This window comes from Rhizomucor pusillus (genome assembly GCF_041956525.1).
Source record: "Rhizomucor pusillus strain CBS 183.67 unplaced genomic scaffold VTP01scaffold_1, whole genome shotgun sequence".
NCBI classification, from domain to species: Eukaryota; Fungi; Mucoromycota; class Mucoromycetes; order Mucorales; family Lichtheimiaceae; genus Rhizomucor; species Rhizomucor pusillus.
In genome coordinates, this window is record NW_027192143.1 from 1090861 (window position 1) to 1112335 (window position 21475).

The window sequence follows — 21475 nt, forward strand, 5'->3', positions numbered from 1 at the left end:
AGAGTGTATTCATTGAAAGCGAATAAATATCAATAATGAAGGGAGTTCAGCTCGAGGATTATCGAGCTGATCCAGAGACCGTTCCAAAAAGCGGTACAGTTCTTTGAGCAGTACAACGAGGCCTGCGAAGATAACCTCCAAAAGACGACGACTTCAGAAAAGGTTCGTGATCTGCGCTCTGAGTTCTGGAGACGAACAGACGAAGATTGCTTTGATGGAGCGATAGCAGCAGGAGAGCTTGAAATGCTGCGACATTACCTTACCGTGCCAAATTAAGAGCTGCAGAGGAATTGAAGATGGTGGAGGTAACCGGTCAGATACATCCTGTAAAACATCACAAGACAAGGCCCCATGTTTATAAACAGAGGAAAGAGGAGAAATGAATGGTCGACTATGCTCACTTCAGATACAGACATCTGGGACAAGTTTTACAAAACGAGGAACGCGGCTTAGGTTACAAGAAGTTCCTTGAACATCGTTTGATGGATGCTGACATCGTGTGCACTGTTATATGGAAAAGCCGACCAAAAGCACTGGATGCTCAGGGAAACCAGAAAGATCATGCCGCAATTTATGACGAAGAACACGATGAAAAGAAGAAATATATGGGTGCACAGTCGTAGAGCAAGCACAACAAGCGGTGGAAGATTACACGGACGACCCATGATGTCCATTATAACAATCTATGCTCCCTTTATTATTTTTATGCCATTTTACGTATACTCATTGCCCTCCATTTACTTTCTATGTATGTTCATATGTTTAAATTATTGATATAAACTGATGGTAAAGAATATATATGCAATGTTCAGAATGTTTTTTCAAAAATGACTTAACAATATCATGGAAAGGCTTTCTGTTGCAATGACATACTGGGCACTGGAAGCCGTTTGTTCCGTTTGATAAGAGTAGTCCAAAGCCAGTGGGGGAAGTAAATTCAGCGGTCAAGGGTGTCTCCCACAGTGCTGTATAGAGCTTTGGAAATGCTGTTATGGCACTCTGAAAATTCATGGTGCGGAGGGCAAGCAGATTGTGACAGTTGTCGGAGGAGGCGGCCAGGTCTCCAAAACAAATGGGCAGCCGCAACTCTCGAGGTTTCAGCGCTTCCAACTCCCTACTCTTTACTATCACTATGTTGAGAAACGTAGCTGTTAAGCGAGGTACATTTAACTTTTTCGAGAATCTATGCATGTGCTCAAACGCTAGACTTTGCAGCCATTGGCCGTGCGCGATTGAGTGCATTCGCCCCTGCCTCTACGCGCTCCTTTGCAACTACCGCCGACCCCAACGCCAACCCCATTACCGGCAAAACGACTTTCGGCAACTTGTCTGACGAAGACCGTATTTTCACCAACTTGTATTTGCGACACGATTACCGTTTGAAGGGTGCGTTGAAGCGCGGTGATTGGTACAAGACCAAGGAGATTATCTTGAAGGGTCATGAATGGATCCTCCAGGAAATGAAGGAGTCTGGTCTCCGTGGACGTGGTGGTGCTGGTTTCCCCACTGGTCTCAAGTGGAGCTTCATGAACAAGCCTTTGGATGGACGGTAATTTAATAAGCACATGAATATATGGTGTGGGATATACTACGAGCAGCAACTGAGCATATCGTACCGATAGTCCTCGTTACTTGGTCGTCAATGCTGATGAAGGTGAACCTGGCACTTGCAAAGATCGTGAGATCATGCGTGGTGACCCGCACAAGTTGGTTGAGGGTTGTTTGTTGGCTGGTGTTGCCATGAAGGCCAATGCTGGTGAGTTGGGCAAACTAAGTTATACAAAGTCCTGGAACGATACTAATTTTACTGACAGCTTACATTTACATCCGTGGTGAGTTCTACAACGAAGCTTCTCACCTCCAGGAAGCTATCAACGAGGCTTACGCCGCTGGATTGATCGGCAAGAACGCATGCGGTAGCGGCTACGATTTCGATGTCTACATTCATCGCGGTGCCGGTGCATACATTTGCGGTGAAGAGACCAGTTTGATCGAATCCATCGAAGGCAAACAGGGCAAGCCTAGATTGAAGCCTCCGTTCCCCGCTGATGTCGGTTTGTTCGGTTGCCCTTCTACCGTGACTAACGTCGAAACCGTTGCTGTGGCTCCTACTATCTTGCGACGTGGTGGCAAGTGGTTCGCAGGCTTCGGTCGTCCACGCAACAGTGGCACCAAGCTCTTCTGTATCTCTGGTCACGTCAACAACCCATGCACTGTTGAAGAAGAAATGTCCATTCCTTTGAGAGAATTGATTGAAAAGCACTGCGGTGGTGTCCGTGGCGGCTGGGATAACTTGCTTGGTATCATTCCTGGCGGTTGCTCAGTCCCTGTTCTTCCCAAGCATATTTGCGATGATGTCTTGATGGATTTTGATGCCCTTCGCGATGCCAACTCTGGTCTTGGTACCGCTGGTAATGTCATTTGAGCCAAATGTAATCTGCTTTGCATGCTTTGTTGACGACTATTTTTACAGCTGTCATTGTCATGGATAAGTCCACCGATATTGTTCGCGCTATCTCCCGTTTCTCCAAGTTCTACCGTCACGAATCCTGTGGTCAGTGCACTCCCTGCCGTGAGGGTACCAAGTGGTTGGAATCAATGATGGATCGCTTCGAGGATGGTCGTGGTCGCCCCGAAGAAATCGACCAAATCTGGGATTTGACCAAGCAAATTGAAGGACACACTATCTGTGCTTTGGGTGATGCTGCTGCATGGCCTGTAAGTTGAAACATACAAAATATTGCTAACGTCATTGAGGGAATTTGCAAACTAATTACTGATATTCATTAGGTCCAAGGTTTGATTCGCCACTTCCGACCAGAGCTTGAAGCCAGAATGGAACAATACCGTCTTAGCGCACAGAACCAATAGATAATCTACCACGAAAAAAGCCCTCAGAATTCGATGAATAGATATTCAACTTGAATCTAGTAAAATTGTCCCTTCCACCTTTTGTCTTGTAATCGATATTTCTGTGGATCCCAGAATATAATATTTTGCCCAAGTCGAGATATGGGCAAGAAGCTTTTCTTTTTTACATGCAATGTGGTTCCATGACAGCAGCACTGTATCCTTGTCCGTATCGAAAACATTTATGCACGAGGGCGCGGCTTTGTCGCTTAGAAACTCGCTCTTTTGTTGGTTTGCTGCACCATCAGAAACGCATACATGCATATAATGCTGAATCAGCAAAAACATATAGACGCTGATGAACAAAATGGTCCGACTTGTACCAAGTAATGCGTCCAGTCGTTCTTACACATGTGCAACAATTTGCTGATGTCGATTGTGGATATTAGCAAATGCCAAACATGCTCTCAGCTGATTGAAAATAATTTCATCATTACATCAAGGGGGCTGTCCTTATCCAACGGCGATAATAGTTGACCCTGTTGTGTGCAACATCAAACTTGTTATAGGCAGTTTTCTGAGCACCCTTGCTGGGGATTGATTCACATGTGCTCAGCAACATTGCTATACTAAGCTATTAATATTTTTCTGACAAAATTACTAAGTTTTAAAAAACCAGTAATAAGTGGTGGGATGCACCCTGGAATAGGAGCAAGATCATGTGATCTAGGAGTGGCATGATTCGGATACTCGTGGTTTGATCGGCGCATGGAAATTTGGGTTTCTGGCTGAAACTTTTGCTTGCTCTTGTTTCTTCCTGTTGACGATGTCGGTAGATGAGTACAAGGCGATCCAGTCTCCAGATGACCTATTGAAATTCTTGATCGCGCTTGAACAGAAGGCTCCAGGCAAGTCGTTGATATGGCCAAAAAGGCATTGGCTCCAGTCTCTGCTCTACCGTTAGGCTAACTGACACACCTCTTCGACGCGCGCAGACCTGTCCAGGACCGAAAAGTCAAAACTTATTGTAAACTTGCTTGAAGACCTGGATACGAAGCCTGATGAAGGAGAATGGTCCGAAGAGCGTAAGTAGATCGATTGGCAAACCGCCCCAAACAAAGAAAAGTCATTGAAAAGTGTAGACTCCATCCAGTTACTGCAAAGGCAATCGAGGTCCTAAAGTTACTCGGAAGGGAGACAGATATCACGGGTTCCTTGTTTACTTCAGAAGTCAGTATCAGGGTATAAAACGTGATATCATAAGCATTAACGCTATAGTATATACAGGGCATAAGTATTTTAATGAAACGCGCGGGATTTTTGGGACGGCCGAAACCTCTGGATACTTCTACGTCTCACGAAGCGCTAAAATGCCTATCTAATTGCATCCTCCTTCAAAGCTCCACCAAGGAGTTAATAGTTGAACGCAATGGCGTTGAAGCCTGCTTCCAACTATTGAGTATACCTAACCTTTCCATGGAATCACAATTTCTCGCATGCCGTATTTTATTTTTCTTGACAGTCAACAATCATGAGCTTACTGGGAAATTAATTCATTTGGATATCGCTCCTGTTTTACAAAAGGTAAATACAACACCGCTGTTGAACGCTTCACAATGTGTAGCTCAAAGTCTATTGTATTACATCAGGTCCTTTCCGATAATGTCAGTAAATTAGTTGTGGCCAAGGGCAAAATCGATACTCGGTCACCTATCAACCTCAATTCTGTTGTAAGCGAGGCTCTAAAACTGCTTTTCAATCTGATGCTGGTCGGGATACGAGGCCAAGGCACTGAAGATCCTGAGAAACAACAAAGCGTCAGCGAATATTTTTCAAAATGTTTATATCCCATGTATGACTATATGTTTAACGTCCCGCTTTCCGAACCTCTACCGCTTTCGCCGCCCATGACGCACGCCATCAATGCCTTTATGCAGTATACTTTCGCTGTTACGACGCGGATGTGGCGGTCTTGCGCTGAGGTTGCCTCACTGTGTCCAACCATCCAAGAAGGTCGCGTTATTGTAGTCAACAGGGCACTCACTGTGCTTGACAAGTCAATATCATATCTACTCCCTGATGACACGGACGAGCCCAACCCCGAAGCACTTAATGTAAACATTGACGCGACGTTGCCACCACTATTACTCATTATACGCACTGCCGCTGCTTCTGAAGAAGAATACCTTAAACTATATCGCGAAAAACTCTTGCCCAATGCCGAGTAAGTATACTCAAGGGAAAAAGATATCCACCATGCCGCTTTTATCGGCCACATTTAACACTGGATGCTCTACTTCGATTAGAGATCGCAAAAAACCAGTTCACCAAGGCAACACGCTACCTGCGCGACTTATCCGGTTAATGACATCCGCGATGGTACCACAAACCCGGGAAGCTGTTTGCGAATTGTTTTTCGTCCTGTGTCACGAAGACGGTAAGAAGAAGAACAAGAACGTCAATTCTGAACCTACTGATTTTCTCATTTTCTGCCTCAAAATCAGCGAGTGAATTTACACAACAAGTTGGATATGGAAATGCTATTGGCTTCCTTGTCAATCGTGGTATACCCGTCGAGCCACCTCAGGGGAGTGACCCGAACAACCCTGGGAAGGATATCAACCCTATCACTGGACAATATGTGGCCTCGGAACAAGAAGACTTGCCGAAACTTTCGGAGATGACAGATGAGGAAAAGGAGCGCGAAGCAGAAAGACTCTTCGTCTTATTTGAACGCTTGAAGAAAACAGGCGTCATCGATGTAGAAAATCCAGTTGCCAAAGCCATGCGAGAAAATCCTGAACGTTTCCAAGAGCTTGATTCAGATAGTGACAAAGACGACGATGATTAAACCATGTTTTCATTTATGTATCTTATCCATTGAATTTTCTTTACGACACAGCCGGCATTAGTAGCTGATTGTATTCATTCGAGGCTGTGACATTTATCGCGCGGAATGCTAACAACACACAATCAATGAGCTGTTTGACACTTGGAGTTGACGATCAGTGCAAACAATGAGAATAAAATATAGTAAATTACACTCGTGGCCTACAATACATTCTCTGCATCATTGATTCCAAGCCATGAATAATATGCTTATCAGGATTGCAATATGATAAGTACACGCAAGACGTCTTCTGCTAACTCATTTTTCAAGTGCAAAACATTAGATCGTTTGTGGATAAGAGGGTATTCTCGTTATACCGATGGACCGTCTGATACGAATGTCTTTTGAGGGTATTGAGGTGTAACAGGGTTGAGATTTGCGCCTCCTTCATTGTAGGGTCGAGTGCTATAGCCTAGCGCTTCTTCAAAAGCACTCTTTTGCATATTGCTTGGTGCTTGTATGCCAGGAACAAATTGAAGGATGATGTAAACAATGGAGATGACGATTAGCTAATGCAAAAGAGTCAATATCGAGGTTACTTTACATCCATAGGGCATGTTAATATGTCTTACCACTACACCGCAAGCAATCGAGAATCCACCGTAGTTCAAAGTAATAGCACCGATACTGCAGCGCCAAATATAATCCAAAGTTAATGTATGCAGTGCCTATGTTTACCAGCTTTGCTGATCACTCACAAAAGATAGACTAGAACGACAGGATAATGGATTAGGCATCAATTGAATCAATGCAGAGATACATGAAGAATATATGTAACCAGACTTACAGATGCCTCTTCCAAGGAAGGAAAACATAAACGATGCAAATTGTGCGATCTGACCTGGCAGACGGAACTCGAAGATGCCTGTCACCAATCCAAAAATCCTATCGAAAACGCTTATTCTCTAGTTCTTTTTACAACCATGATCCAATTACTTACATGCAGAAAATACCCTGGATAAAGTTGGGGAATCCTTTTACCCGTTGTCATTAAAGCTTCTTAGTCCATTGAATACCATTTGGTCTATTACTACCTCTGCCGTACCCCCTATCGTGAGGTTTAACTATTATGCCCCGCATCGTTGCGCGATCTAGACACGTACCTTTAATTATTGTGGCGACACCGCCAGCAACCATAAATGCAGCCGCTACAATGTTAGTGACGCGGAAAACAAGCGAGAAATCGACCATGATGACTGTGGCGACGATCTATTCGAAACAAAAGGGACAAAGGTTGCACAAATGCCATTGGTCATTCTGAGGAAATTGGCGCACTGCTTGCAGGCTCCCTTCAAGAACGACTGCGTCGGTTGCAGCAGACACTGCAAAGTTTCGTATGTATATCAGCTAAGCAGACATATTAAGTATGGCAAATACGTCTGGATGCTACATAATAATAGGATGTGACATAACCATCGGATAGGTCTGGCATCGAGAGAATAGGATAAGCGGGGATCACAAATGGTCACAGTCTATAACTGTAGAACAAATATAGGACACGAATCCGTTGTCTACTTCGAAATCGCGAATTTTATAATAAAGTTCATGGACTGTTGAAGCGACACGACTTGCCACCGGACTGGGCCTATATGCCATCTTGTTATCCAGATAAGACCAGGAGCAGTTGTGTGTGCAGCCAGTCTCTCCAAAGAATTCTAACACTTGCGCAACATTGGAAAGAGCATGGGATGTAAGTACAAAGTACCTGTTGACTTGGTGTTAGTGACGGACATAGCAACGATGTAGTTCTGCGCCAGGGTTGGAAGTTCATAGTATTGTCAATAGATCTTTTATGATCAGAGCGGTCTGGTGAAACCCAGGTGCCTGCATCGGTGACACTGACAAAAGTGCGATGACGAAATTGGTACACTGCTATTGAAAACATGCTACCGACTTTTATTTCAGCAATAATCCGTTGAAGAGGATAACCAAAAACCCATTTCTTGTATAATAAAGCATGTCTATATGGTATCTCAGTATGTGGTTTGATATTGTGTGATGTGAAGGTAAATAATGTCGGATTGCGAAAGGAAAAACAAAATCTATCCAAAGTTCGGGATTCAGCAGTTTGTTCTTTCGATTTCTTCCACTCTTCCCTCAACAAAATGGGTAAAATATCGAAAAGTAGTATGAAATGATAGCTACATTTTAACTAACATGGTCTCCTTTAGCCGCTCCTCCGGCTGCAAAACGAAGCAAGAGCAACCACACTGTCCCTACGGGGTACGATGCCGATTCCGAATGTATGCAAATGTCGCTCACGTCCCCAGGTCCTTTCGCAGGTTACGACTTCAAAGTTAACGAGGTAAGTAGCGGCGAAGCGAGGACAAGTTTGTGTGCAAGTCTGAAACTGACGAGGGGTTGGGTTCACTCACCAGCCTCCTGTTGGACGCCCCGTACGCGTCTATTGTGATGGTAAGTCTCGACATAGACCAGTCAGTCTTGTGGTGGCTCACGCGTGTTCTAGGCATCTATGATATGTTCCATTTTGGTCACGCCAAAGCGCTGGAGCAGGCGAAAAAGGCATTTCCGGAAGTGTATCTCCTTGTAGGCGGTGAGTGGCCCATGCGGACGAGTTGGATCTGCATATTTGCGCACGTGCTAACTGTTTGTTTTGCTGATACTGATAGTCTGCAACGATGAGGAGACCCATAAGCGCAAGGGCAAAACAGTAATGAGCGACAAGGAGCGGTATGAAGCTGTGCGACATTGCAAATGGGTAGACGAAGTCATTGAAGACGCTCCGTGGATCGTTACCCAGGAATTTATAGACGAGCACCAGATCGATTACGTCGCACACGATGCAGAACCTTACAAGTCGACCGAGTCAGGCGACGTTTATGCATTCGTCAAAGCTCAAGGCAAATTCCTGCCTACTCAGCGCACAGACGGCATCTCAACCTCAGACTTAATTACACGTATCGTTAGAGATTACGACGCATATCTTCGACGCAACCTCGAACGTGGCGTCAGTGCAAAGGAACTCAACATTTCATTTTTGAAAGAGCGAGAGATCAAGACCAAAAAATCGATTGAGGATTTACGTCGGCATCTCAAGACAGCCGTGTTAGACCAGCTAGAACAATGGGAAACACAAAGCCATGATTTCATCAGAGGATTTGCTGCCAAATTTGGCGCAGAGACTGTTGTGGTAATTCCAATATCCTCTTTCTACCTTAATCTTCCATATTCATTCAAAGTATTCTGTAGACCCGTTTCCTCCAAAAACGAAAGCTTGTGACTAGCAGAAGCAACACCCCAAGTCCTACTAGCAGCGAAGCATCGAGCAACAAGAGCATCTCTTCGGCTGAAGGCGTCAAGGCCTGAACGCTTTTCCGTCTTATTACTCACCTAGATACCTTTCGATATCACTTAGATCCGCCTTCTTTTCAATATATGACATTACTATCCGACCTAGACAATTTGTGCAATATAGCCATCTTGTTTGCAACAGAAAAATAAAAAACAGTACGTCGAATGAAACAAAAGCTGGCGCGCCCTTTACACAGGTTTTTCATTTAGTAAGTTTGTTCCTTTACATACAATCTAAGCAGTCCACATGCGTGAGATGAGCTCAGTGAGACCCACATCGTGGGTGTTGATTTGGTAGCAGCCAACAAGGACACCAGCAGTGGAGGCGTACAAAGTAGCAGTCATCAATCGTCCAAGAACGGGTGCTTTGCGAGTGTTGAAATAATCTAGAATTAGCAAATGTTAATTTCACGTTATCGGTTCCCTGGTTCCTTTTTTCTTCTCATCCTGTACCAGTAATGCAGGCATCGAAACCTACACAAACGTTTCTTGAGTACTCAGACATTACAATCGATCCAAATTGCATATTAATTACCGATGTGAAGGTGAAGAGGCAAAACAACACCGAGAAGGGTGTCCAAGACAGGGGAGGCACCGAACGCGAATTGAGAGGCGATAATGGGAACCAAGGCAGCAGACGCAGCGCGCTCCAAGTCCCAGTGATAGGAGCCGTGCAAACGATCAGGAGCAGGGCTGGTCGATGCGGCGGCATTGTTCTTTGCAACGACGGCTAATGTAAACAGTTTTCCCAGCGTCAACGTGAATTATCAAGTATAATGGCGTAATATGAAAACTCACAGGAATGGATTTTGACCAGACCCATGGGCTGCTGACGAGCCACAAGGCGAGCAGTTGAGCGCAAGGTGGGAGCAGCGAGACGGAGCGACATGTGCGGCGAAGAGTGGGGAGAAAGCTTGGGAGCTGACACAACTGGTACCCCCCACAGTATAGCAGTTGCCGCTCGGGTAAGGCAGGCGCAACTGGGCAACGTCATCAATTTTTTCACATGCAGGTTCATCGTCTAAACATTTAACCGTAGACCAGTTGTGCGAAGGAAACACTGCTTCTGCAGCACAACTTGCCTGTCAGATCGCGATAGTTTGGAAATAACCCTATTATTTTCATGCTTCTTTTAATTGATTGAAAATGGGCCCATATAGCGTATAATGACGATAACGTAAAACGTATCAGTATAGTTCTACCTGTTATGCTACATGCGCTTGATCCTTTTAGTTGTCTAATCACTTTACGGTTGAGCTCTGAAGCTTTTGCGAGTTCATCTTTAATCAGTATTCATTTTTTGTTTCGACCCTCAATAGGGATCAATGCAAAATTAGTGCACACGGTGACTAACTCACTTCCTGCTTTAAAGCTTACGCTCATCTGCGGTCAAAGCGGTCAAAGCAACCTTGTTGGGTCCAATTTGGTTAAAACTTGGTCGTCTGGACTGGCTGCCCTCGAGTCCAAAATCGTTGTTTGGATGAATCTTGCTTTCTGCTGGAGTGTCTCGGAATGGACAAAGAGCGACAAGAAACATCTGGTATAAACAGGTAAAGCTGGCTGTCATAGGATACCCGGAAAATAAGAACATAACGAAAACTCTAGCGTATGTACACTTTATTCATCATCAATTGACTTCAACTAGATTAAAAATATACGAGATCTCCAGCTCGATCTCGCCTTAGCGACGACAAGAGATAAGAAAACTCAAAGCTTGCTTGTTAATAAGATCTTGACACTCTTTATATTGCTGTATTCTCGAAGAGCATCCTTGCCTAGCTCTTTGCCAAAGCCGCTCTACAAGTTGCGTGTGCACGTCAAGTCAGTATCAGACATGTAAACTGAAACGTTTTGGTCTCTTGTATAATGCTTTGTGATTTTACCTGCTTATATCCTCCAAACGGAGTGCTTTGATCGAAGAGATCGTAGGAATTTACCCAAATAGTACCAGCTTGCAACTCGTTTGAGACCTTGATCGCCGTATCCAGATTAGTGGTATAGACACCACCAGCCAATCCATATTCAGAGTTGTTAGCAATTTCGATTGCTTCCTCAATAGTCTTGAAGGTAGCGATAGCTACGACGGGACCAAAGATCTCTTCGCGCATGACACGCATGTTGTTGTGGCAACCGGTGAAAATAGTAGGTTCGACGAAGTATCCCTTGTTACCCCAGCGCTTGCCGCCATGTACGAGTTTGGCGCCTTCCTTTTTGCCAATTTCAATGTAGTTTAGGATCTTCTCAAATTGTGCCTTGTTGATCTGCGGGCCCTGAATAGTGTCTTCTGCGAATGGATCACCCAACTTGAAAGTCTTGGTGTGGTTGATAAACAATTCCAGGAATCTGTCATGGACCTTCTCGTCAACAAGAATACGCGATCCAGCATTGCAGCTTTGACCGTGGTTGTTGAAAATGCCTTCTGAAGCCCATTTGGCTGCATTTTCCAAATCCGCATCAGCGCAAACGATCTGAGCAGACTTGCCGCCGAGTTCAAGTTGCAACTTCTTCAGGTTGCTGGTAGAAGAGGATTCCATGATCTTTCTGCCAGTCATCGTTGAGCCAGTAAATGCCATCTTGCTGACACCCTTGTGAGAAGCCAAATAGTTGCCTGCTGTGTGACCATAGCCGGTGATAATGTTGACAACACCCTGTGAAATCATATTTTCAGATGTCTTTGAAGTGTTTGCCCCTCTTGTAACACTTACTGGAGGAAAGCCTGCTTCCTTGACCAATTCGGCAAACTTGTAGGCGGGCAAAGGAGTTACTTCGGACGTCTTCATAACAACTAAACGTTGCACCCGAGATGAATAATTCTGTGTCAAAAATTTAATCAACATAAGCGCTACTCACTGCAGTTGCCTGCCGCCAGGGCAGGAGCGAACTTCCATGCAGCCATCATCGTTGGATAGTTCCTATCCTTCTCTTTTAGCATACCCTGCCTTGCTTAAGCTGGAGAAAATGCCTACCAAGGAATGACGGCGCCGACAACACCCAAAGGTTCATGCCGAGTGTAGCACCATTTATCATGAGTAGTGTCAATAGTTTTGCCATGTATTTTGTCTGCCCATCCAGCAAAGTAACGATAGCAAGCAATCGAATCTGTGATATCAACATCTCGAGCGATAACAAATGACTTGCCGTTATCGAGAGCATCCAAAGTTGCAAGTTCGTCCTTGTCGCGTTCCATCAAATCCGCGAGCTTGTTGATCAGGCGACCGCGCTCAGCTGTACAAACAATACGGTTGAGTATGCCAAGCGTGTGTGTTAAACTGCAGAAGCTGTACTTTACCTGGAGCGACCTTGCGCCAAGTGTTTCGGAAACATGTCTTTGCAGCGTTAACGGCAGCATCAACGTCGCTGGCGTCGGCAGAGTGGACTTTGCAAATAACTTCTTCAGTCGTAGGGTTAATAGTTTCGATCAACGGACCGTGGCCGGGAACAAACTCATTGTTGATAAAGAGCTGAGTGTGCACTGCCAGGTTCCACGGGTTAGCCAAGATCCACAACGATGGCGAATATACTGTATACCTTTGATCTGCTTTCCGTTAGAGAGGCGCACAGTTTGGATATCAGCTTGAGTCATGAGATGATGCTTTCAACGATACGGTGCTGCATAATTTTAGACGATCAGTATTTAAATCAACGAAATTTGAGCAACGTTTCTCACGGCGGGATGAATAACAAAGTTTTGCTGGGTTTGCTTGCTTAAAAATCATCCTCACTCTAGCCCCTCCTGCGAACCAACCCTGTCTGTCAGCATACACCCACTCCCGTGTTTTCACGCTGACTTTTGAGACATTTCATTTAACATAGCTTTTATGATTGGAACGTGCGCGCTATAATTATCATTAGAGCATTTGATCCTATTCTTATTATTGACTGGATAGCGTAAAATATTGCATGCAGAGAACATTTACCGCGAGTGAAGATATCCCAGGTACTAACAAAGCATTGATGAAAGAAAGATTTCGATCAATAAGCTTCATATTCAAGATTAACGCGGGCAGATGATCTCATCCATGATCAAATCGGGGAAACCGCGTTGTTCCTTCGTACCAACCAAACCCAGGAGAACGCACAATCTAATGGCGAATAGCAGCAAATCTCTACCATCAGATACGATACTTTGGATTGTGGTGAGCATATAGTTCTGCGTTCAATCCGAGGAGTCAACGTAGAAAAAAAGGAAAGGGCTCTACTGATATAAGTCACATGATCTCTATGCACTTGAGCGATGAGCCAAGAAGGCCGCATTGTTTATACTTATTTGATGCTATGGAATGACCACGTGCTCCTGAATTGTCAACTATGAAGAAACCGATGAGAGATTTGATGTGCTACACTCGCTACGCTCCTGCCGCCTGCGCCATGTCGGCACCACATGGCACAAACGAAATTGATTCAGTCTGCAGAATAAATATCGGTTATCCATTAGATCGTTATCCATCGAGATCTGGACGAGTTATGATTACAATATTAGTGTAAGAAAGTTTATGCAAAATTTTAAGCAATAGTCTATTTGTCCCACCTGTTATCTTCATTAGCTACTTGCTGCCTGCGAAGTTTTGTCGAAGAAAACAGTGGACAAATTGGTGCTTGAAGAGCTTGATCATTAGTGGAAGATGCCTGTAACATATCGCTTTTCGTTTGAAGCATTATATGAACATTTGATGTCTTTTCAACTGTCTTGCTGTAACTATAATATACATAGAGATGTTGAATCTCTCGATAAGCTTATGTTCGAGGCTAGCTCAGAGGGTTAGACCCATATCTGTAAATTATTTAAAATTTGACATTGCTACCATTCTTCTAAGCTTATATTGCAAAAGCATTTTGCTTCCTTCGTCCGGGTTTGCTAACTCTTCTTGGTACTATTTATATGGAACAGTACCTTGTGTTTCGTTCCACATTACTGGGCTATCTTTGTGCTCCTCGTGATGAGGCTCATCAATTCTGTTTTCGACGCGCGCGTGCACAAGTGCAAGTAAATGAACGAGAACTAATTCCTGCTTTTTCTTTTCCTTCTTTGTTGCTTGTGACCTGTCGCTGCAGCATGTTTTTGCAAATCTGGGATGACGTTTGTGGAGTAGCAATGGATGTTGACAGTTGGACTGCACATGAGTTGGATCGGATCCAACGGAATATCAAGCCTCGTCATTGTCTGGACCACGAAGCTCTTACTACCATCCTCGAACGGTTGTTGGAGATGAATGTAGACAAAGATGGTTATTTTTTGATACCTCTCTCCATACAAGACTTACAAGCGAGTCAGCTTGAAGCTAGTCCATGCATGGCAAACAGTGGTAACACGTCATAGTGTCATCTTCTACTTTGGATAGTTTTTTATGTTTAGAGAAAATATATATATACCTTTTTGTAAAGCAGCTATTCACACACAGGGGATTTTGATTAGATAACGGGCAGTATCTATAATGTAAATGTTTAAACGCGTATGGCTATTGGCGGCCGGCTGGCGGCTAGCATGCTGTGCCTGACTGTCCGCGGAAGTGTAGAACTGGGGTTTGGAATTTGATGCCCTGATGTATCCACCGGATCATTTATATGTGGATGGATGATGAATGGTCTACGTGGAGTAGACGGCTGTCGTGCTAATCGCCTCTTGATTTTGGATGCGGTTGGTTCCGGCTGTCGATCATTCGATGAAGAGGCTTCCGATGATGACGAACTGCCAGACGAAGATGAACGTCTTGACCTGGACATGCTAGATGATATCCGGCTGAACGATGTAGTGATGAATCGGCTTGCGGAAGATTTGGGTGTGTCTTGTAGGATCGGGGGCAGCGCAGATGACCGGGTGAAGGATGCTTTCCGTAGCAAAATGCTCAGGGAGGCCTTTTTGCGGAATGTTGACGATGAAAGACTATCTTGAGAACTTTGACGAGCTCGGTACAATTGCATGCGTCGGGTAGGATCCTCCGGCGCCTGCTTTTGCTTGCCGCGCTTGGTCCAGGCTGACAGATTCGTATCAGCACGTATACAAAGTTCAAAAGCTCTTTCGTAGAGAGCCATCCGGTCATATCTGTTTTGCACGGACATAATCTCCTTGTATGACACTGCATGGTACTGCTTGTCCAAAACGAGCTTTCTAGGTATGCGAGCGGTGGCTATTTGAACGCGTCTGTTACGTCTAGATGAGCGTGGCGGGGGGAACATGCACTCTTCGAAGGACATCTTGTATTCAATTGAGAAAACGATAAAAATGAAACCTTTTTCTTATCATCTCTATATATGCCTGTAGCTGATCCCTCCTTTTCCCAAGTAAAGCACCCCGCCCTCGCATTAGCTTTATGTCACACACACCTTCATTCTACTATCCAGGAAGGCCCCCACCCACCCTTAAATTTTATCCCTGAATCTCCCTTCTTTCTACACACCAATATGTATTTACAAAACATATTTTATCTTCCTGTATTCAACCAGCTCAAAAGGGATATATGTGACGATCATCCTACATGGTGGCGAAAACAAAGACAGGATAAGGACGTCAGTCTGCCAAAATCTAAGAATACGTTGTGCCAACTCTTGCAGATCAGAAATGCACTCCTGCCCTTTTCGGCACATTTGCGAAGAGAAAGAAAGCCGGATCCGCCTGTACAGTCCGTGATCCTCCTGCTGGCCATGATCTCGTTAGAGCTATCCTGACGTCTGCATAGCTGCCGCTACGTGGCCCTGCCGCTCGTGAATCATATCTAGAGATATGCCCATTTCTCTTATTGTCCTGACAGTTCAAGAACTTTCTACTCGTTGCAAATGTCATCTGCAAAACCACATAATGGGGCCGTAGACGGATCCTTCCTTCTGGAGAATCAAGAGATGCATGAGCGGGGTGATACCAAGAGAGCTGTATCACAGACGGACCCTTGTCCATGCACCTAATGAACGGCACGGATCACTCGGGATCCCTTACGCTTTGTATGAAAGAAATAGGGTCAATTATGAACGGATGGGGTCCCTTATGTGTGCCTCCTTCATTTTCGGAACACGGACATTCGTGCTCAACATAGTACGAGATCTTCGAGCAGAAGCAGGAAAAGGTCGAGGGGAAATAGGGCTGCCAGTGGATCCTCCAACCTCCAAGTTACTGCAATGTGCTCAGCAAGTTTGCTAAGCTAAGGATACTGCATGGAATAACCAGACCACTGAAAATTAAATTCTCAGAATAACTCGTAACTGCAAACATTGCAAGACTGTTAATGCTCATGTTTACCATATCGTAAGGTAACACCGCATTCGAGCCTCGTTTGTAAATTGACTGAGAATCCATAAGTTATGTAAAATATCTATTGCGTTGATTGTTAAATTACTTGCTTGAGATTCCTACCTTTCATTGTGTAGTTTATTTTGGCTCACGTAGACACACAAGCAGGATCTTCATGAGCCGGTATTTGAGACTTCTGGACAATAAATACGGGACAAACCTTCTCTCATCGATTTTCCTTTTCAAAATGGATGGGCGTCATGTTTTAATCGAAAACAAAAGAAATCGGCCTATATTCAGATTCTCGATAACAAAATTAACACTTCTCGAAAGTTAAGCTATGTACAGTGGAAGCGATTCGAATACAAGGAAAGGATACAGGCAAGTTACTGAAAGAACTTCCTAAAACTAGATTGCACACGATATTGCTGCTGGAATTCAGCGGCACGGTCAGCAGAAGATCGTCGCTGCTTGGATAGCCTTGCATAGAATTCTCCTCCTTTTCCGTCGTTGCCTCCAATTAACGAGGAACGGCGTCGAGCTTCTGCTTTGTTGGTCGCCGTAGTCGGGGTGGTTCCAGTGGTAGGGAAATTTTTGGTAGCAGAGCTCTGCTCGTTCTGTTTGTCCATAATAACGTTGGCAAAGAAAGAAGTATCCATGTCGTCCGGAAAACGTTTGTTGCTCTATATATCCCCCTTGTCAATGCATTTTGATTGGTATAGTTTAGCGTAAGGGTTTATTGATCATCATCGACGACGTCGTATAGGACTCGGATGCGCAAAGAGCAATTGTCGCAGCAGACAATCTCGATGCCTTGCTCCAAATCGTCTTCCGTAATGGTGTATCTGCCTGAGCATCGGCATTCCAGGTAATAAGCATTCAATTCATACTCCATATCGTCCAAATCAATTTCTGCATTAATTACAGCTGACTGTTTGTTGCGAGCTATTGGATATTTAGCCCTTGTCTTTTTGTTTCACTGGGACGCAAGATTTTATTTGTACCTGCTAGCTCTGCATCGTATGCTTTGCGCTTTACGGGGTCACGAAGTGTACTCCACGCTTGGAGAATTTTTTGAGCCTGATTATCGTTGGATGCTGCCGCTTGCTTGTCCGGATGATGCTAGAATTGCACGCTTGTCAGAAGGAAGCTTGAACAGACGCTGCTGTGTATACTTACTTGCAGAATTAGCTGTTGAAAACGTAACTTAATTTGCTCTGTTGAAGCATTTTCAGAAACGTTTAGGATATCATAGTAAGTACTCATTGAAAGGTGCATTTTACAAGCCACTGATACACAGAAAGTATATGTATATACAAGATTGCTATGTCCAAACTAGTCCATTTGGGCTGTCTATTGTGCGTCGCGACAGGACGTCAAGGACTTTCTCACGTACGCCTCGCTTTCCTTGTGTACCTTTTACAAACCACTCCAAGACTTCTTTTCTCGACTTGAGGCGATTTTCAGGTCCAAAACCGTTTCCATCTCCTGTCACTGCTTCGCGCACAGAATTTTCTGAAGGTAGAGAGTATCGGGCATAAGGGTATTGGTGCATGTCAAGTGTGGAAGGGAATGAGAGGTCGTTAGGTGAAGCATAAGAAAAGTAGAGCTGTGTGATATCATCTTCTGATAATTGGTCCAGGAATTGTGGTTGCCAATGTGGTTTCCGCCGATGTTTGCTGATAAACATAGCATCAATGCCCTCATGGAAATCTTTTGTTACCTAAAGGGGATGCAATTCGCTTTAGAATACTGCTCCTTTGCCCTTGTACATCCCAGTCCTTTCTATTACCATGAACTTTTGGATCAGATCAAACTCCATTGCCAAGCATTCGCACAAAGTCATGGTCTCTGCTTTGCGTAGCGCTTTTAATGTAACTCGGAGACTCGTTGGCGATGCGGATAACAACTTTTGCTTGGTCTCACGTACGAAGGTTGAGGGCTTCTGGTGGTCAAGAGCTGCGATGATCTCGTCAATAGTGTCATAGCAAAAGCATCTGATTTGAATGATCCAACGTGAGATATTGTCAATTCTTGGGAACTGGTAATTCATGGTATCAAAATCCTTACCTATCAATGATATCACGGATCTCATGTGAAAATGCACTGCTATCCGTTGTTGGAGGCTCAACAAACTCCTCGATGACTCGGTGTATGATTTCATAATCAGATATTTCCAAATCAATCAGTCGATCCTCGAGTGCGGGTAGGCGCACGGAGGGCACATAGTGAGAAGCTATCCCTGCGTAACTAAGCATATCATATCGAATGTAAGCTTGTCTTGTTTTTCAAGGCATGCAATTGACTCCTTACTTACAAGGTGTGAGCTCCTTCTATTCTGCTGCCTGTGAGAGCCAAGTAGGTTCCTATTTGCCCATCAAGCTTTGGCAGGAAGAAACTAGCTCCTGAGCTAGGAAACAGACCTAAGCTTGTTTCAGGCATGGCGAAGATTGTCTTTTCCGTGGCTATTCGAAAGGGGCAATGACCAAATAAGCCAATGGCACCTCCCACTATGTCGATCGATCTTGTTAGCCAAATTTCTCCTTGGATGTCAAGAAGCTACTCCAAATGGTAACACATACGTGCGTATCCATCCAGTACAGAAATGAAAGGAGTTTGTAGTGTCGATATCATTTGAATGAGCCAGAATTTTTCTTGGAAAAACCGCAAGCAGTCTGGATCTTTGGTCCTTGTCTTCAATAATACTTCTATGCAGCTTGAACGTGAGGAATAATCGACTGGAATGATGTGCATATGAAAGGTACTGCATACCCAAAATATCATCACCTGCACAAAATCGTCCACCATCCAGTCCTTTCAGCAGAATGACCTTGGCCAACTTTGAGACATCCCAGGCCTAATAGTAATAACGACAGCAAGTAGACAGTAAGAAGAAAGTCATAAGGAAAGGAACGTGCATGAAACAAATGCGGAAAAGTAGGGATGTGACGTACTTTAAGCTGCGGTGTCATATTCCTTATCATGCTCAGGGTCAATGCATTCAGTTTTTCCGGTCGATTCAGGGTAAACATCCGAGCACCCAAGATTTTTTTATGCAATACTTGTGCCTTGGAAGTATATCTTTAGTAATGTCACTGTTACTGAGCTTCAATAAGCATTTTCTCACCTGCTGTGAAGGACCAGCTTCGAACGAGGCAGCGTCCGTAGATATCTGCTCGTTTTTCAATATCAATATCAGAAAGTTGCTTTTCACTTCCTCGCTATTTACATACAGGTCGAGTTATGCACGAAAGGGACGAGAGTAAGACACGGCAATGTGCAGTTCTGCGTGCATAGTGTCCATGCCGAAATGGTGGCATTCGCTGGCAGGGGAAAACGTGACTTGGTGCTGCTGCCCGAGTAGCCAGTCGATGCATAGCATATAGGGCAGTAAAGGGTGCTCTCGAAATGTGCAAGGAATAGAAGAGTAGTAGTAGTCACTGCTCGGTCAGTGCTCAGTGTGGAGGAGGAGGAGGAGCAGGAGCTGGCTGCTGGTAATTCCTCAACTCCGCATGCTCTGTAGGTGCTGCACACAATTTCGTGCAATGGCACCGCAACAATGAATTACTGGTCTGCAGTCATGTGTGCATCGGCAGGATGCATAGATCATTTGCTGTATTCGAATATCAGCCGAAAAGGGCGCGAAATGTCTATTTTAGATAGGAACTTTCGAGACGAAAACGCGCAAAGACCAATGAATTCTATTCGTTTCCAAGATATTCCCCCCGCAACCCCCAGAAGCGCATGTGAAGCAAAACCCCTTTTTTGGCGTCACGCCATCTTGATGTTGTCAGCATGGTAATAATGTGAAAAAAGCATAGCAGTGTGTACTTTTCGTGTGCGCTTATATACGTTCTTCTGGGCTTGCAAATTGGGATAATGCACTTCATATAATCGGACCAATACAGCGACGATCGCCACGTGGGCATTGCCAAGGTCGCAGATACTCAGGATAAACCAACCCCAGCTGTAAAGCAGCAAGCAGCACAGACAGATACTGGCCAACTCCGCATTACGTATTTGTGTAACATTTCAAACGTGGCACTAGAAACTGTTTCCAATTTGACAAACGCAGTGCAGACCCAATTGGGAACTGGTTCAAAGCTCCCTAGCGGTCGGGCATATTGACACGGGAAGGGGAAATGGTGGGGGAAAGAAGGTGAGCACAAGACAGCCGAGTCTGCATGGTCGACGTGAGACTGTGACTAACTAAAGTAATACATTTCGATTAATTAACGTCAAAAGTAGTCTAATGATGATTTGATTGCATTTCCAGGATGCAAATTGGTTGTGACGAACCCCGCGGCGGTGTGATCGGATGTTACTAGGGCCATCTTGGGGGAGCATTCAGCAGTTATCTCGGTCCCTGTGATCGTTGGTTTGCCCGCCAAAAAGACCGGGCGCCTTCACAGCATACGCAGTGGTTGCACATTCATTCTGAAAACACTCATCATGCGGCTAGGCCGTTTATTGAGACCCAATCTAGTGGTTCAAATTGGGTACTTGCAAAAGGGCAAAAATGTTACACCAGATCATTGGGATATTTTATAGCTTGTGGTTTTCCAGGCAGATATGTCAGAGAGTAAGGGGCGAGAGTAAAGAGATTCTGTCCTGCCCGGGGAAGGAAACGAGAAACTCAGTGGCTCGTGCTTTACTTCTTTGCGATAGGTCTTTTGATTGTCCTCGCACCTGCCATATAGGCTCATGTCAACCTTGCACAAGTACGAGTGCAACCCGACTCACGCGGCAAATTGGAACATTGCACAAGGTCAGTGCCCGAGGGGAAAGGAGAAGCCTGGTTGGTTACGCCCATTGACATTCGGAGATCCCTCGTCTCACCCCCCACCCCCAAAAGCAAGCAACATGTATTGTTGTTTTTCGTAGAAGCACGTTGTCAAGGAGGACCCCATAACGGCTGTGCACGCATTTCAACGGGGCTCAGGAGACGAGCCTTGTTTTTTATACTTGCCTGATGATGTAATTTTACCATTGATGCCTCACTGTAAGCAAGTATCACCTTGCTTCTCTCATATCCAATCGTGTCACTATTTATTTCTTCTTTGCAAGTGCTTCACCGCAACCACCCGTGCTTCTTTTTCTGCTGCCACGAAGCGCTTTCTTTTGGCTGGCTGGCTCTCTCTCTCTCTCTCTCTCTCTCTCTCTCTCTCTCTCTACTACTACTACTACTACGTACGTACGTACGT

The 21475-nt window shown here is 44.7% G+C and overlaps 10 protein-coding genes across 10 annotated transcripts; 3 read left to right on the forward strand and 7 right to left on the reverse strand.

Moving 5' to 3' along the window:
* Positions 1 to 1072: 1072 nt before the first annotated feature.
* VTP01DRAFT_478 (uncharacterized protein) lies at positions 1073 to 2871 on the forward strand (the record flags this gene model as incomplete). Its single annotated transcript, XM_069383498.1, has 6 exons — positions 1073 to 1160; positions 1216 to 1549; positions 1623 to 1756; positions 1815 to 2411; positions 2474 to 2718; positions 2791 to 2871. The coding sequence occupies 6 exons, from the start codon at positions 1073 to 1075 to the stop codon at positions 2869 to 2871; spliced, it is 1479 nt and encodes a 492-aa protein (XP_069244898.1).
* An 805-nt stretch (positions 2872 to 3676) lies between these two features.
* On the forward strand, positions 3677 to 5701 carry VTP01DRAFT_479 (uncharacterized protein; the record flags this gene model as incomplete). Its single annotated transcript, XM_069383509.1, has 7 exons — positions 3677 to 3758; positions 3846 to 3935; positions 4004 to 4080; positions 4138 to 4434; positions 4500 to 5074; positions 5157 to 5287; positions 5355 to 5701. The coding sequence occupies 7 exons, from the start codon at positions 3677 to 3679 to the stop codon at positions 5699 to 5701; spliced, it is 1599 nt and encodes a 532-aa protein (XP_069244899.1).
* A 350-nt stretch (positions 5702 to 6051) lies between these two features.
* VTP01DRAFT_480 (uncharacterized protein) lies at positions 6052 to 6555 on the reverse strand (the record flags this gene model as incomplete). Its single annotated transcript, XM_069383521.1, has 4 exons — positions 6052 to 6249; positions 6313 to 6367; positions 6439 to 6448; positions 6528 to 6555. The coding sequence occupies 4 exons, from the start codon at positions 6553 to 6555 to the stop codon at positions 6052 to 6054; spliced, it is 291 nt and encodes a 96-aa protein (XP_069244900.1).
* Positions 6556 to 7845: 1290 nt separating this feature from the next.
* Positions 7846 to 9067, forward strand: VTP01DRAFT_481 (uncharacterized protein; the record flags this gene model as incomplete). Its single annotated transcript, XM_069383532.1, has 6 exons — positions 7846 to 7849; positions 7912 to 8045; positions 8119 to 8155; positions 8208 to 8294; positions 8371 to 8891; positions 8951 to 9067. The coding sequence occupies 6 exons, from the start codon at positions 7846 to 7848 to the stop codon at positions 9065 to 9067; spliced, it is 900 nt and encodes a 299-aa protein (XP_069244901.1).
* Positions 9068 to 9286: 219 nt separating this feature from the next.
* Positions 9287 to 9941, reverse strand: VTP01DRAFT_482 (uncharacterized protein; the record flags this gene model as incomplete). The annotated part of the gene is made up of 4 exons (XM_069383543.1): positions 9287 to 9438; positions 9506 to 9526; positions 9588 to 9782; positions 9851 to 9941. The coding sequence occupies 4 exons, from the start codon at positions 9939 to 9941 to the stop codon at positions 9287 to 9289; spliced, it is 459 nt and encodes a 152-aa protein (XP_069244902.1).
* An 818-nt stretch (positions 9942 to 10759) lies between these two features.
* On the reverse strand, positions 10760 to 12635 carry VTP01DRAFT_483 (uncharacterized protein; the record flags this gene model as incomplete). The annotated part of the gene is made up of 7 exons (XM_069383554.1): positions 10760 to 10849; positions 10936 to 11700; positions 11758 to 11837; positions 11903 to 11964; positions 12019 to 12277; positions 12342 to 12524; positions 12581 to 12635. 7 exons carry the CDS (start codon positions 12633 to 12635, stop codon positions 10760 to 10762), a joined length of 1494 nt encoding a protein of 497 aa, XP_069244903.1.
* Positions 12636 to 14494: 1859 nt separating this feature from the next.
* VTP01DRAFT_484 (uncharacterized protein) lies at positions 14495 to 15244 on the reverse strand (the record flags this gene model as incomplete). Its single annotated transcript, XM_069383565.1, has 1 exon — positions 14495 to 15244. The coding sequence occupies one exon, from the start codon at positions 15242 to 15244 to the stop codon at positions 14495 to 14497; it is 750 nt and encodes a 249-aa protein (XP_069244904.1).
* A 933-nt stretch (positions 15245 to 16177) lies between these two features.
* Positions 16178 to 16930, reverse strand: VTP01DRAFT_485 (uncharacterized protein; the record flags this gene model as incomplete). Its single annotated transcript, XM_069383576.1, has 3 exons — positions 16178 to 16212; positions 16281 to 16353; positions 16691 to 16930. 3 exons carry the CDS (start codon positions 16928 to 16930, stop codon positions 16178 to 16180), a joined length of 348 nt encoding a protein of 115 aa, XP_069244905.1.
* A 77-nt stretch (positions 16931 to 17007) lies between these two features.
* On the reverse strand, positions 17008 to 17537 carry VTP01DRAFT_486 (uncharacterized protein; the record flags this gene model as incomplete). Its single annotated transcript, XM_069383587.1, has 3 exons — positions 17008 to 17216; positions 17276 to 17393; positions 17451 to 17537. 3 exons carry the CDS (start codon positions 17535 to 17537, stop codon positions 17008 to 17010), a joined length of 414 nt encoding a protein of 137 aa, XP_069244906.1.
* Positions 17538 to 17595: 58 nt separating this feature from the next.
* VTP01DRAFT_487 (mitochondrial 37S ribosomal protein mS47) lies at positions 17596 to 19648 on the reverse strand (the record flags this gene model as incomplete). Its single annotated transcript, XM_069383598.1, has 9 exons — positions 17596 to 17994; positions 18064 to 18268; positions 18342 to 18521; positions 18589 to 18781; positions 18854 to 18979; positions 19044 to 19128; positions 19226 to 19339; positions 19399 to 19443; positions 19505 to 19648. The coding sequence occupies 9 exons, from the start codon at positions 19646 to 19648 to the stop codon at positions 17596 to 17598; spliced, it is 1491 nt and encodes a 496-aa protein (XP_069244907.1).
* Positions 19649 to 21475: the final 1827 nt, after the last annotated feature.